Genomic DNA, 15,515 nt, shown 5'->3' with positions numbered 1-15,515 from the left:
CAGGCGTGCAGACTACATTGATATGAACACAAACAAAGGAGGTGACCTGACGTTGATGTAGGCTCCAGGGTGTTCAGCTTATCTCTAGGTTTACTTGGTTCTGAAATGTGACCACTGTGTAGCCTGCAGCAGCGCAGATGGGCGCGTCGTTGCTGACGTCTCGTCGCGTCTCCATTCCCCAAGACACCAAACCCACATTCACCCCAAGTCACTTCGTCGCGCATGACTTTCAAGTTTGTGACAATGTAGAGAATCGATGATTTGACATTTTCCCTGCATGTAGACGACACTGGAATGCGTTGATGCCGGCGAGCTAATTTTCTAGCTTTTTGGATTGTGCTTTTGACGTAGAAAATTGCCCTAAGTCTTGCGCCCACACGCAAACTAAAATGCCGCAACACGAATGTGTGTAAACAGCTGCAGTGTCATGTAGTCAAGAAAATGGTATTCTCCATTACTTTTGAGCTATCAACGTGTGCCGTATACTGCAAAAGAGAGATCTAGAGCAAAGGTTGCAACGAGGCTGAGCCTCCCAAACAGGCACATTTCGAGAGGGCGTAGATTGCGGAGGCATACCCCGATTGCCCCGGCTGCGTCAACTGGCCCGCGGACGGCGTCTTGCCTGCCTATGATCGATGACCACAAAGCATTTGCTACGTACAGTATGGAAGCATGCTACACATTTCGATGCTGCGATTTGCGGGCACACATTGCGCGAGCCTAGCAGATCGCATCTCCGCAGCGCTCTACGCGCAAAGAATATCAGCAACCGTTCTCACATTCCGGTTCACACAACTACGCCCACATCATACAGCTCGCCCAGCGACGCTTCTCAAACAAGCAGTTAGAAAGAAAGGTATCGATCGCAGCCAAGGCCATCTCACAGCGACACTTCGCTGTCTGCAGGGATGAACAGTCAGACCCCCTGCAACTAGACCCAGTCGTAGACGTAATGACTCCCAACTAGGTAACTTTGCTTCAGGTGTTGATCGCGGTGGGAGGCCATATCGACGTTCGAAAAGTTATTGCAGTCATGCTGATTGGCTACATTTGCTGCTAGATTGCAGTGGGTTAGTGATCTGCGGATAGTCTGAGGCTAGGATCGGTCGGGTAAAGAGCGCTTTTCGTGCGTCATGCACAGAGGACTTCAGGACACTGCACGTGAGACGTCTCGTTCAAGTAAGTTTTGAGAAGGTGTCGATGGCGGCGAAACTGTTCACGATAGTTCTTTGAGGTTCTGAATGTCCGTGGTTACACAAGGATCGCAAGTTGCTCACGATCCAAGATGGCACCGACAGCGAAGTTGTGCGATGAGTCCATTGCCCACAAAGAATGTCGCTTTTGCGAACAGAAGCACGTAGCGTTCCTGTCAAGGCAAGATTTGAAGATGTGTAGATTATGGCACACAGCTTGTTCACATTGCGCAGTTGAATGCCGCCTTGGACATTGAGCCCCTCAATTGGTGAGATAGCTGGCAGATCCCCGTCCAGGCAACTTGCAGGAGGAGCGTGGATTGCGGCGTTGTTCACTAACATTAGGTCGTCATTGCTTGCTACAGGAACTTTGGGTTTGCTGTTGATTGCCGCTGACCTCGGGATTTCGCACTTTGTTCACAGGTGGGCTGGGTTGTGGGCGATTCTTCCTGATCCTCCTCATGCTGTTCAGTTTTAAAAAGCGTGATAATGGAAAATACTACTCAACATCTTCTCATGGTTTGGGTATACATTCTTGAGGAAGCTGCATTTGAATCGTCTCCAGCACAGTTTCGAGGGTGTGGCCGATTGCAACTGAGGGGGAACACACTGATCCATGGGCATTCCAGAGTGGCAGCTGCCCTCCGAACAGAAGCACCAATCGCTGAAAGTCAATGACAAGGTCTATCCACCCATCCTTCCACTTCAGGCATGTTTGCAACAGCTGTAGATTACGGCCAAGCCTGCGTTCGCGAAAGATTGCTTTCAGACGCCATTCGATTTGATTGGCCTACCACAAGCCTCAAGTCCGAGACAGGCAGGTTGGATACTCACCGTCGAATGCTGCAGCAGCTTCAGCGATTTTTTGCTTTCACAGGATAACCTATCTGATTGGCCTGCCACAAGCGTGACGTCCGAGAGAGGCAAGTTTGCGTATGCCATCGAAGGCCGTACTGTCAAAGCGATTCTTCGCTTTGACAGAACAGCGACGTTCGACAGGAAACACGAAGTTGCCCCTTCTGGACATGTTGCTAGGTGGTGTGCCATCGGTGCCGTGCCTACCACAGCATCATGTCCGAGACGGGCAAGTTTGAGACAGCCGTCGAAGGCACAGCGATACTTTGCTTTCACAGAGAGCACTGACCCACTGGCTAGATGGGCCCATGAATCCTATCGTCAGTCCGAGACGGGCAGGTTTACACTTACCGTCGAACGCCGCAGCGAATCTTCGCTTTGAAGAATTTGCCAGTCTGGTTGGCTGGTTTACCGTAGACGCCGGGTCCAAGAGAGGCAAGTTTACAAGTGCCATCGAAGCCACAGCGATGCTTTGCTTTGACTCTGCGTTAGCGTCAGCCAGTCCTCCTCTTCCAGGCAGGGTTGGAAACAGGTGTCGATTGCGGCTAGAAGCCATCGCGAAACGTCGCTGTGACTGCGTTTGCGCCTGGCACGGGCAGATCGAGCTCCAACAACACTATGCTGGTAGCGAGGTATCGCGAACAATGCATTTGCTACTTAGATATGTGACTTGACTTTCTATCATGTTGTTCAGTCGTCGATTGCCGGCATCGTCAATGAGACCTATGTGATGGGATCAGGTACTACTGTTCGGCCCAAGTGTCGCTTGTGAACGCAGCCAAACAGAGCGGACAGAACGAAGATTACCCGGGGTAGTAACCTTGAGATCTTGCCGTTGATTACAGTCATGCACGCGTACGGCGTTGTCGTGCTTCGCTTCCGAAAATCTGCTGTGCCCCTCACCCGCGGATCCCGCAGCCCCACAGCACAAAGATTTTTTTGGCATGCTACTAGCCAGCAACCTCCCGGTACCATCAAACGCAGTAAGCTACGATCGAGCTTTCTAGCATGCTATGCGGGCTGTGTGCTTTTGTGTTTAAGGATATTGACGGACAAAGTTCAACTTCTTCCATCAACAACCAGTATAACTGGCCTAATGGCCCAATGGCAAGGCGCTTGACTACGATTACTCCGACATCAAGAGATTCCAGGTTCGACCCCTGGTTAGGTCATACAACACGGCTTAACAGCTCTCTTTTTGCTTGCTGGCACAAGTTGGAGATGTGTGGCATCATTTTGATCATAATTTCCTCCATGCCGGATTTTTTGCACTTGTAACATGCCTCACGCTTCTACAAAAGACATAGCGATACAGTAGAAGTGTCGATACGTATCGGTGTTATTCCTGTTTGGCTATACTTACAGAAAACCTTAAGAAGGTTTGTTATGTAAACCCATAACTTTCATGCTAGGAACCTCCAGAATGTACACTTCACGCAGACAGAGATAAAGATTGTCTTTTGAACAAGAATAAAGACCGCCGTGCTATTTCTAGCTTTCGGCATTTCTCGTCGGTTGCCAGACTAAAGGTGTTACATTTTTACCCACTCTCGCAACAGAGTCTGGTTTCATCAAACAGGAAGCCAAACAATTGTTGAGAACGGATCGAAGCGAACCCCTACATCTGAACTCGCACTGATAGACGATAACTCATGAGCAGCAAGTGGCATGACGAGTAATATGCTTAGATATAGTAAAGGCAGGCAAATGACGCAAAGTTGGCAAAAATAAACCTAAGTAAGAAGTATATTTATACTGCTACATGCGCCCTTCTGCACTCGAATTTGTACGACATGACCTCTTGTTCAGCCCTAAGGATACCCATCTCTATGCACTACAATGCCGTATCACGACTTTTCATCTGCGTACATACCAGCCTGCGATGTGCACACTACTTTTCATTTTGACCCAGATTTACGCAGAAACAACCAATCGCTCTCGGACACCGCATAGCTAGAGGGCGCTTCGCGTTGACGACTTTGTCAACTGCAGACCTAGGATCAGCCCATATAGAATCGGCCGCTATCCTACGAGAGGGGAATTGACAAGATCAATGCGCCCTACCAGCACACGAGCAGTTCACTTCATCATCTCACACCTAGGTATGATCATCCACCCACAATAACAGACGTATCTTCCGTCTTCTATCACACATGCACTTCAGTGCTTGCGATACCAATTCCCATGTCATGTATCCAGCTGGAACATACGCATCACTCCCGTCATGTCGTCCGCCTAAAAGCGAAGATACTGGAATCGCGCACTCAGTATACCTCACATGCATCGCATCACCTGCACCAGTCGGATGTCTATTGTTTGATATTTTGAATTGTTTAGATATGTACTTATTGTGTTGATATATATATGTATGTGCCTCGGAGCGAATGCCGTAAACATGTCGAACTAACGTGACTGTGAAGTCATGCAATCTAGATCGCGAACACGCGATACGACAAAATACGATGCCATGCGATGCGGATATAACGCTATGCTACGCGACACTAACAACGCACACAGACTCATTGACTTCAAAAAGAAAAGGAGAGAAATTCTTGCGGTCAGCGCTTGACCGTCGTATGCTCCCATCGCGCAAACGCCGGTACCCATGCCCCATGCTTCTCAAAACCGCGGAAAGAAAAGATCTGACGTGAGAAAAAAAGAAAATGGATAATCTGGCAAATGCCGCGAGGCTCCGCTAATATGCGCACGACAATATAGAGAAGAAAACGGACGGAAAGAGAAAAAAATCAGCTCATAGCCGCCTCGGAAATGTCTCGTAGGCCTTCGGGCAAGCCATTTGCTCGATACAAACATGTAACACGAATGTGCCGGGTCGTGTACCCCCCACTCTCGCGAGTCGAACCTGGCGGACGGGCGTCTATCGGCGAGACCCGGCATTGCGGACGCCGGGTGGGGACGGGACTTGCGAAAGTGGCATCGTGAGAAAGGTCCCCAGCTTTTGCGCAAGCGAGTTATCGTGACGGGGACAGGTCATTCACCGGATGGTGGGTATGCGACCGTTGCGCAGCGGAAACAGGCGACGCCTACGTGCATGCGACGTGTGACGTCTTGCTCCGCAACCGTGTGTCGTGTGAGTGTGGAAAGCAGGTCACGGGTCCCGATGAACCACCGAGACGTGCGTATCGCCGAGCGACCTCGCGCGGCCAACCTTCCCATGACTGACTTGACTCCTTGGTCGAGAAACTTGCTTTGACGATGTCTCGCGACCAGAAATATCCACGACACGTGCGACCCCATGTCGCGAGTATCCGCAGCCAGATCCAACGGTGCGGGCTGTGACGTTGTCCTATACCAAGACCAGGAATTCTGCTCGATTGGCGGCTCCACTAGAATCCGCGAGCGAGCGCGCGCTATGCCAAGGCAGGTGATGCGATCCTCGGAGACTCTGAATCCGGGATCGTCGAGCTTGACAGGGCTGCATGTCGCGTCTGCCAATGACCAAGGATCGAATTCCTGCCTGCGCATTTGCGATGCGCTACGTGGGTGGAGCTCGACACGACATGCTTGCGTGCATGCATGCGACATTCCCGGCTCGTGTCGTGGTCGTGGTGAACGTGTCGAGGGTACCGTACCGAGTGCTGCGTGCATGCCCAACCCAGCCTGTTGACGCAACGAGACGGCCTGATGAAATTGCTAGCCGTAGCGCATTCACGCAGCGGTAACGGGAGTCCATCTAAGCGGCACACCGCTTGCGCCGTGAAGGGAAGGTGCTTTGCTAGACCCAGGCTTTCTTGGCGGCAACCAAATACGTGCCTTGCCGACGGCCTTTGTGTCGAGCTTGCCCACGCGGCGCATGTTCATTTCGAGCACAATGACACGTAGAAAGTCGCTATTCTCGCGTGGCTCGCGCTGCCGGACGGTAGGTGCGTCGGTTGACAGGACGCGACCTGCTTCGGAAAAGGGATCCGTGGAGCGACTCCGGCGCGACTTTTGTGATCGCCCTCGGCGTTCGTATGTCTGCATTTGGATCATCGGCGCGTGGGGTTCGGCGTCGGCATCGAGGGTAAGAGAGTCGTGTAAATGCATTGACAACTCGGTCGGTGAGATTGGTGAGGGTTGTGGGTTGAGGTATCGTCGCAATTCGGGTGATGGCAGGCCTTCGACGTGTTTCGGTCGCATCTCGCTTGTGTAGTTGGGTGCCAACAGCGACCGAGTAAGGAAGTCATCCGGCGGAACGCTGGGAGCTGTGAAGTTGGAGAAGGACTTGGCGGCTGACTTGAGTGCTTGGAGTGATGCAGTCAGGTTTGACTTGAATGACCTAAATCGTTCGTTTGAAGGCACGGGAGTGACAGTCTCGTTGATGTCTGTCGCAATAATGTCCTCGCATTCGTCCGGTCCAAAATGGAGCAGGGGATGGTCCAAGACGCAGTCCTCCTTTGGTGGTGAAGAGACAATCTTCTCCCTGCGCTCTGGCAGTGACTTTCTGCCCAGGGAATCTGGTGTGCTGAGATTGTCCCAATGCGACGCGAACGAGGGGTCTTCGTAGTCCAGGGAAGGCGGTAGGGTGGATATTGAGTCGCTCGAGATGGACCTAGATGTCAGGAAAGAGCCCTTCTCTTGCTCCATGCTCAGAACGCTGCTGTACTCATCGTCCGACTCGTCCACGCGACCAAGAAGCAGGTCCATGGGCGAGCCGACAAGTGAGGGCGGAGTGTCAGAATCGTCCTGCTTCCACTCCTGTATCAACTCGTCCATGGATATCCTCCGTTCGGCGGTAGTACGCGGTCGTCGGCGGGTGGGCATCTTAGGGATAGCGGTAACGGCCAGCAAGGCTGCAACAGCCGGTGGTAGTGCTTTCGCATCGTGGCTCTGTGAATTGCGAGACGGTCTGCCTCCATTGTGTCCCCTCATTCTCACAGTCTGTGTTGAAGTTGCCGACTTGATGGGCGTTCGAGGGGGAATAACGACGGGCTGAGACATGGTTGTAGCCTCGGTATGTGAGAGGGACCCGTTCTTATTCATAGATTGCGTGTTGGTTCCCACAGTGACTGGCATGACACTTCTCGGAGAGGGACTGGATCGCGTTCGCGTGCCCATCTTTTCAGGCCTGGAGCGGGAGGTGCGTGAGGATGGCGGAGACGAGTGCTGGAGGTAGGGAAAGGACCTTGGCGAGTACATCATTATCGTCGGCTTGGGCCCTGAAGGCGTTTTCCCCGTGACTAACAGCTGGGACGATCCAGGTACGGCTGGTGCTGGCTAGGCTGGATGTGACGTGCGGCCGTCGGATTTCTTTACGTTATTGCTGGTTGGCGATTGGACGGGTCTGCAAGGGCAGGTCGCGGGCGACATGAGACTACAGGGTTTACGTGTGCCGAAGATCGCCGACGCACTGCTCTGCTTTCGCACACGAGGGTAGGCAAAGTCCAAAAAGGCGAGGATGCTATGAAGAAGTAAATACTATGGTGGTGGACTCGAGGCGGTTCTTCGGTGGTGATAAGGGAGGATGACGACGTTGGGGTCTCAGGGTTATCGGGCGGCGATAAGTAATAAGGGCAGCGTGGGAGGTGTCCTGTCGGCAGCCTCCCTATCAAGACAAGACACCAAAAGCACACACCCAGGCCAGCTCGCATGCAGGCACGTTTCTCGGACCAGATACTGGCGGCTGAGGATAAGACTGCGTGGCCTTCTGCCAGCGCCACGCCCACTGCTGCGCTGATCACGCTTCACACGAGCATACCAGCTCTCAGCCCCGGTCGGTCCCGCATGCACAACACTCGAGCAGTCGTGATCGCCTTCGGGCATCCCCTGATTGGCCCTAGCCGCCACCTCCGCCTCCGTCAGCCCTGTCGCGTCCTCGCCCCACGCCGGCCGTCTTCTGGAAGCCATCCTTTTACAGAGAAACCAGCACGTTGCGCGCCATCACATGAGACGTTGGGTCTCATAACCTACACAATCACCGGCTTAGCATTCACTCAAAACTCACACTAGCGCACCCTGTCATCATGACTCCCTTCACCCGCACCTCCCATCTGCTAGGCATCTACGATGACTGTAACGTGGCTTGCAGCTAGGAGTCTGTATGCACGCAGCGCTCCCCGCGGCAAGACAGTCGCATGCCTGCCTGCCTTCCGGTCACGGTTGGCTTTTGTGGAATCGCTCCGGGCCTGTCAGATGTGCTATCCTTATCTCTGTGCCAATATCTCGCTACCTGCCTCTAACTCCATCTAACCACTTCCACCATGTGTCGTGCAGCCCGGCGCCGTCTCGCGCGCTAGGCCGCGGATTCCTGCGGGGTGCATGCCCGCTGCCCTCCACTGTCGAGGCAAAAAAGCATGGTGGATGTGGAGTGGAGAGAAAGTCTATTCCCACTGTGCCACTCTACACACTTCCCATACCGGCCCTTTTCTGGACACCAACTTCGTCATTGTCGTCATGTCGTGGCCTTGGTGAGTAGTTCACGGTAGGTAGAACGAAAGGCACGTGTCCTTGTGAGAATTTAGTTCGAGATTGAGGCTCCCCAACGGCCTTGCATAATAGAGCTCTGTCACGGTAACTGCACCTGCTGCTTCGAGCTTAAGGGATCTCTTGTGCGAAAGAGGAAGGAACGGAGTGACCTTCTATCGTGTACCCAAGCTTCCCGTCATCGTCTTGGCCCTCGGCACCGACCCGCCCTTGTGCGCTTGCATTGTTTCATGTCAATCATCTTTACTCGCACAGGAAGGCACGACTTGGTGTTGCTTGCCGCCTACGTGACCGCCTTTCGCTAATCAAGGCATTGGATACATGAGTGTGTATTCGTCTACGCGTAGTATGTAATAAAGTTGATGGTATATTACTCCTGTGTAGGCGTCCAATGCATCACAAACTTCGGCATCCTCGTGCATCAGTCACGGCATGGTCGCACAAGTTTTTGCAATGTTCTGGATTCTGTTCAATCGTAATAGTACACGTCTCCTCGCCAACACACAGATCTGCCTTCCACTCACAGAAAGGAAGCCTTATGCACACTTCTCTCGCTTCATCCTCGCACAAGGGAAATTTGAACATGCAAAACGCGCAAACGAGACACAAGCAAGGTAGCGCATGGCGCGCTATCCAGATATACGCTTCCGAGGGTCGCCAACGCCGGATGATCCACCACCCTACCGCTGAAAAAGAAGCAAGTGATGTGAAGAAATAAAAGAGCCACCTGGGCAGGTACATGCTGCGTTACCCAAAACAGGCGCCGCACCGGTCGCATTGCGGGAAGTGACATGCAGCGCACAACCCTGCCTAACGCAGAGACGTGGCGAGTATCCCAGCCCGCTTGTGCGTGCCGTTGCGGCAGCGAGGATGAGTCGACAAGAAGAGAAAATTTTCAGGGTCCAGTAACGCCGAGCCGCAAAGTATGCACACACGAATTAAGCAAGAGCAATTAACAGGGCTCGGTGAGCCGGAAAGTGATGAACGGCCGTGGCGGTATAAGCGTCGTGGAGCATGAAAGCCATGCAGTCGTGTCGACATGAGAAGAAAGTGTCCAAGTGGATAGGGTACTTTGCTCAGTACCCGTCGCCGTCAGTCGTCCAGCCCGCTTCTGAGCCTTCGATAACGCGTACCATGCGACCGTCCTGCTCGGTTAACAGTTCGCCCGTGTCGACGCTCCGTATACCGCGGACCTTCTTGCCCTGGATACGACCTGGGCTGGCGACATGGCCGCCCTCGGGTGTGTAGCGCTTCATCTGTCGCCGGTAGGCTTGGAAGTCGACTTCTTCCTCTGGTACCTCGTCGGACTGTTCACTAAACGTTTCCCAGTTCTCGGAGCCGGATTGCATGGTCATGCCTGTAGCGGCTGTGCCTGTGGACGAGGTTTGCGATATTTGTCGGCTACTGGCGGATGATAGTGATGGCGGTGGGTAGGTGGGTGTGTAGCCTCCTCTCATGGTGCGTCCCATGAAGGAGCGGTCGTCGTATGGGTCCTCTGGTTGTACGTTGCGCACGATGCTTTCACTGCGGTCTCCACGATTGAACTCGAAACGGTTCATCGGTGTCTCCATTGGTGATGGCTCTGGAGGGACGAACAGATCCTTCATACGTGGGGGAGGAGCCATAGGCGGCGCCATCTTGCGCATCGTAGCCGAATCTTCTCGTGAGAGTTGTGGTCGCTTCTCAGGTGAGCTCCTGCCGTTTGTTGTGCCATTCAGTCCCGCACGAGAAGGAATCTTGGAAGGACTCTTTTGGGCCGATGCCGATACCGAAGCACCAAAGTTGGGACCCACTGATTGCGCGAAAGTGCTACGGGACATGCTTGCTGCGGATACGCTCTGGCCAAAGTTCGATACGGGGGTCTTTGATCGGCTGGGTGGCGCACCACGAACTGTTCCGGCACGGCTAGGCGCTGCTGAGGCTCTGCCAACGGTGGCTGGCTTGGTAGGCATACCGCTGTTGGAGGGTGTCTTTGCGCGAGGTGGTGGGGCTGCCTTTTGCGCGGCTGCGTATAGTTCGTCGAGGTATCGGTTGCCGTGGACAAGGAAAGGACGGCCGTATTCGTCTTCCCAGCTCTCGAGGGTAACTCTCAGATCCTGTGATGTGTTAGCTCAGTTCCTGCTCCTTGACTAAGGTGACTTACTGTTTCAATCTTGGGCAGCTCCTTTGCAATGCGCTTTCGCATCTTCTCCTCGCGCAGGAGCTTGCCCGGGTCGCGTCTCTCGCCCTTGTTGCCGCGCGCCATCAGACGGGTCGCGTCCTGGCTCGATTGTGCAAGCTCATCGCGTTCCTGAATCAGCTCGCGGTGGCGATCGATCTTCTGAAGTATAGGTAACCGTTGCTCCTTGAGCGCTTCGAGACGTGCGATTTCGGATTCGTGGGCGGCGAGTAGAGCGTCGCTGCAGACGTCGGAGAAGGCGGGTGTGAAGTCGAGCATCTCTTCTTCGGAGAAGTAAAGGGCGTCCCATAGCTCCTGCAGTTGAACGCGCGCCTCCTCGACGAACAAGTGTAGGTTCTGGCGTTTGAGCTCGTTCAACCTGGCCAGCTCATCCTCGTACTCGTTGATGGTGCGCAGGCCACATCCGCGGTTGCTGGTGAGGAATTGCTTGCGCTCGCGCTCCTCAATACCCAAGCGATCCCAGAGCTCCTCGATGGTTGTGCGCAGCTGCCCTAACCGTCGTTCGCGACCGCGCTTCTCCTCGACAAGTCGTTCCTTCTTCGCGTTCAATTGCGCGAGATCGTCCTTGTGCAGACCGAGTTGTTCAGGCGCGTCGCGATGACATTGCACGATCGCGCTGTCCGTTTGCGCTTGTGGTGTACCAAGTTCCGCCCAAAGCTGGATGATCTCCTGGCAGATGACCTGGACTGTGTTTAGGCGCTTTGTGTATTCCTCGTATACGCGTGTGAATTCGTTGTCGAGCTTGGTGACGTAGGAGGGCGAGATGTCGAAGGAGGGTGAGACTTTCGCGTTGGGCGCCGTGGGCGGGAGTTTGACCTGGACGAAGGACGATTCGAGATGCGACGCATACGATTCCAGGGCTTCGGCGAGTTTCCTGACCTGCTCGAAGCGCTCCTTGTGCATCTTGCTGACCGAGTTGTATCGCTCCTTCAGGCCCTGGAGGCAGCGCGTCAAGGGGAAGGTGATGGCCCGGTCGTCCTGGTCGTCGTAGTTGGGGTTGGGCTTGTTGTCATCGAGCGAAGCCTCCATCTGGCGGATAGTCTTGAGCAGGCGATGCGCCTCTTCTGTCATCTCATGTTTCTCGTTGGTGACCTGTCGCAATTGGTTGTGGAGCGTCTCGGACAGAGCAGAGAACAACTACACAAAGTCAGCAGTCGCGCGCGCATACACTTCGTCCTTCCTCACCTCTGCTTCGCGCGTGTCGCGCTCATGGCTGGGGACGCCAATGTCGTCGAACAAGCCGTGCAGCTGGCCGATGATGGTGGTGACCTGCTGGGCGAGGTAGCTCGTGTCCATGGTGGCTGCAGACCCGCCAGCGAGATGCGAGGCTCAAACGCGCATGCAATGTGACCGCGTCCAGTGGGGCGGAGAAACTTTGCGCGAGCAATGGGATGCGGTGTGATGAGTCCTGACTCTGACGTGGTAGTGGATAGTAGTGGGGAAGCGAGATGCAGGCGGTCGCAAGAGGCCGAGCAGGAGGAGAAGGCGTAAAACGAGGGAATGGCTCAAACAGCACTCTTCTTGTATGCCAGGCCGATGCAAGGAAGCAATGCTCGAGATGTGTATACACAAGACGCAAGTGATGCAATGCTGGGGATGGGCCGCAGATCAGAGTCAAGCGGGTGGTCATAGTGGTTTGCGCGACACTATTTTGGAACAATGCGCCAAGGATGCCGTTGGCACAGCGACGTCCCGGGCGCGTCCATGTAGCGCGCCATCACGAGAACGCCTCGTTTCACACGATCGCCCTCCGCCACTCAGACGCGCGGGGTAGGCGGTACAGCATGGATCATACTGGTAATCTGCATGTCAACACGACCGGTATTTGCTACATTCCCAGCTGGTTATACCCGTGCTATATGCTGACCTGGACTACTCGAGACTTGCTGCCTCGTTGCCTGGCCGCCTGGTCGCTTTTAGACTTTGGCAGGACACCACTACCCTGAAGAAACATGTCCAATGCTCGACGAATAACTATCCGGCTTACTGTACCGAGCCTGTGTTCAACATGCCATCGTGAAGGATTTCTGTTGGTGAAGGACTCTGGTAGTAGTGGGCCGATGGTTCCCTGTTTCTTATCCGCTGATAGTCCGGACCCAGAAAACCATCCTGCACCGTCCTCAGCTCTGCCGGGAAGCGGCAGATGAGATTTCTTTTCCATACCCGTTGCTATGTCGACCTCATATAGGCGCGTGTAATAGTTCTTGCGCTCTAACGCAGTTCGTGTACGGGCCTTTCGCAGCCTGCTTTGCGCTTTGCTGAAGCCGAGGAGAAGCAAACATCTCGTGTTCACGGAGTCTGGTCCGTATCAAGATGGGATTACACCAGGGTAGTCGGTATGTGAGCCGTGTATCGTGGCACCGACCACAAACATACTATAGCGGTTCAATTGCTCATCTCAATACCAGAATTGTTAGACATTCAATGATCTTCATACGTCTACTCTTCAAGTACACCTAAACGTAGCCGTCCACCTCCCACCCTTGACATCCTTGACATCCACATCCCCCTGCCCAGCCATAACCTCAACAACAACATCCCCACTCAGCCCCTCCATTCCACTCATGACCACCCGTCCCGCACATTCCATCACCGGCATCCTAACCTCTCCCACCGTCCCCTCCGGCGCCTCAAAGTCCAACATTATGCTACCATCCAACACCTGTGTCCTGGCGCCAAAGAAACCCAAACTCGTCCTGAAGCCCGCATCCGCAAACTTGAGATCGCCGAGCGAAGGCGCAATACGCCATGTTGCTCCGCCAGCAGTGAGTAACTGTACACCGGCGACATATTGTGTGAGGCTGGATGTCGGTCCTGTTGCCCATCCGTGGGCGTGGCTGATGCGTGCGTCGTTGTTGTAGGGCGCGTAGTGGAGTTCGCCGGTCGTGCTGTATCCTTCGATGAAGGTTGAGTTTGTCATGCGGGGGTCGTCGAGCATGAAGCCCCATTGTAGACGCATCAACTCCAACGCAGCGGTTGTGTTCTGTGCGAGGAAGTGGGATTGCAGTTCAAAGCCGGAGATGAAGGGTGAGATGGCGTCTGCGGCTTCGGGGGCAGGGGCACCGTACGGCGTCCATCGTGAGACCAAATTCTGTGAGATCATACTCGTCTGTGTGCTGTTCACTGTGAGGTTTGCGACGACGGCCCAGGCGTTTCCGTCCTGGGGCATGAGCGTTGTGGTTTCGTTGTCGCGGTACATGCCCTCTTGCTCATCCCAGAGAAGTTCATTGGCGGCGGTCTTGATACCATCAGCTGTTTCTTGCCAGGAAGAAATGTTGGCTGTGTCGTTCAAAGCTGAGGCGAGGTAGATGCCCTGGTTGATGGTGTAGTACAGGATGGCGTTTGCTTCGATATTGTGGCCGCCCATGCCGAAGCGGAGCCAGTCGTTGGGCGCAGTCACGTTCATGAGGCCGCTAGAGTCGATGTTGGAAAGGGAGAAGGAGAGGGCGAATTTGTACTTGTCCCATAGAGATTTCAGGTAGTCCATGTCGCCCTGGAGAAGTGGTCAGCGAGTGTGAAGGATTTGATCGGATTGTCTTACAGTGTAAAGGAAGTGGTCAGCAACACCGATCAGAGTATAGAGATGGTACGTGAACGATATCGCCTGAGGGGGGAAAGGCCTTCCAGCATATGGGAGGAGACCATTCGTCGCGTTCTGTAACTCGAAGAGCGAGTCCAATGCATTCTCAATGGAAATGACATCGTTCGTCGATACCACGACACCAGGGACTGCGATCGCCATGTCTACCATTGTTTGTCAGTATGCACTCAGTGATGGAAGATGTAAACGTACCGCCAGCCCAAACAAGTCTATCCCTCTTTGCACCATCAACCAGCGCACTCTTGCCACTAGTAATGGTATAGTTATTGTACCAAGTAACATTAACCGGCGACTGGTCGTCCTCACTCGAGAACCCTTCTTCGCCCAAATGAACGAGCGCATTTCCGGTATCTGGTTCAATCGTACAGATCTGGTTCGTATACGCTCCGGCATACCACACGCGATTGAGCAGCTCATCTGCAACATGTCAGTCTTTCCACCTAAGCAAGGAAAGGAAGATTGACATACCGTCGCAGTGGAAATACCCCGTATAATTCCCCAACGCATCCCCCTCCCAATGCGGCATAGCAGTATAATGCACTTCCGCGCCCGTCACCTCCACACTCCCCGTCCCATTATGCACCAACGTCATATACCTAAACCCACCCCTCACCTTCTCTTTCGGCGCTGTATACCGTCCCGTACCATTAACATGGAACCAGAGGGTCTCGTCTTTTCCCGCATCGGCCGTCGCATCGCTGCTTCGGTTGCTAACCCACAATGAGCTTTCGGAGAAGGTGACACCAATGTATTCGGAGGAGGACGAGTTGACGGAACCGATTGTTACGGTAACGAGACCCGCGATGTTGATGCCGAAGTCGTACGCTGTTGCTGCTTCACCAGTAAAGACGCAACTGCCATTCGCGCTGGTGAGGCTCTCGGGGTGCGTGACAGACCCGTTTGTGCTGTGTACGGAGATGGGGTGGAGGGTTCGTGATTTGGGCGCGAGGATGTATTGCGAATAAGGTATCGATGCGAGCGCGACGGGTACGACAGCCGCGAGACTGACTAGAGAGTTGGAGAGCCTCATGTTTGCGTATATGGCGACCGGAACCAAAATGTCCAATCCTACAACCCTTTCAAGCTCTTGACGATCCAAGGCTTATGTACCTTTCCCTCCCGCTGCCTTCCGGCACCATAGCCAAAGCCATGACCCCGTTTTCGATTCCCACACTCATTTGCCGATTTGAAGATCTGGAGGCGGTTCGGATGAGTACACACCGAGATGACGACGTCGAGCGACGAATTTCTTCGTTAGATCGCG

The 15,515-nt window shown here is 54.0% G+C and overlaps 3 protein-coding genes and 1 non-coding gene across 4 annotated transcripts; 1 reads left to right on the top strand and 3 right to left on the bottom strand.

The window, feature by feature from the left end:
• Positions 1-3,138: 3,138 nt before the first annotated feature.
• Positions 3,139-3,220, top strand: J4E85_003616. The gene has a single exon. It is a non-coding gene; the product is annotated as a tRNA-Arg (tRNA).
• A 2,497-nt stretch (positions 3,221-5,717) lies between these two features.
• J4E85_003615 (uncharacterized protein) lies at positions 5,718-6,989 on the bottom strand (the record flags this gene model as incomplete). Its single annotated transcript, XM_051467882.1, has 1 exon — positions 5,718-6,989. One exon carries the CDS (start codon positions 6,987-6,989, stop codon positions 5,718-5,720), a length of 1,272 nt encoding a protein of 423 aa, XP_051329041.1.
• Positions 6,990-9,547: 2,558 nt separating this feature from the next.
• Positions 9,548-11,946, bottom strand: J4E85_003614 (uncharacterized protein; the record flags this gene model as incomplete). The annotated part of the gene is made up of 3 exons (XM_051467881.1): positions 9,548-10,567; positions 10,615-11,787; positions 11,836-11,946. 3 exons carry the CDS (start codon positions 11,944-11,946, stop codon positions 9,548-9,550), a joined length of 2,304 nt encoding a protein of 767 aa, XP_051329040.1.
• Positions 11,947-13,096: 1,150 nt separating this feature from the next.
• On the bottom strand, positions 13,097-15,281 carry J4E85_003613 (uncharacterized protein; the record flags this gene model as incomplete). The annotated part of the gene is made up of 4 exons (XM_051467880.1): positions 13,097-14,143; positions 14,192-14,394; positions 14,444-14,668; positions 14,720-15,281. The coding sequence occupies 4 exons, from the start codon at positions 15,279-15,281 to the stop codon at positions 13,097-13,099; spliced, it is 2,037 nt and encodes a 678-aa protein (XP_051329039.1).
• Positions 15,282-15,515: the final 234 nt, after the last annotated feature.

The sequence above is a fragment of the Alternaria conjuncta genome (assembly GCF_024043145.1).
Source record: "Alternaria conjuncta strain BMP 0040 chromosome Unknown scaffold_4, whole genome shotgun sequence".
Taxonomy (NCBI): domain Eukaryota; kingdom Fungi; phylum Ascomycota; class Dothideomycetes; order Pleosporales; family Pleosporaceae; genus Alternaria; species Alternaria conjuncta.
This window is presented reverse-complemented; position numbering and strand designations above follow the sequence as displayed.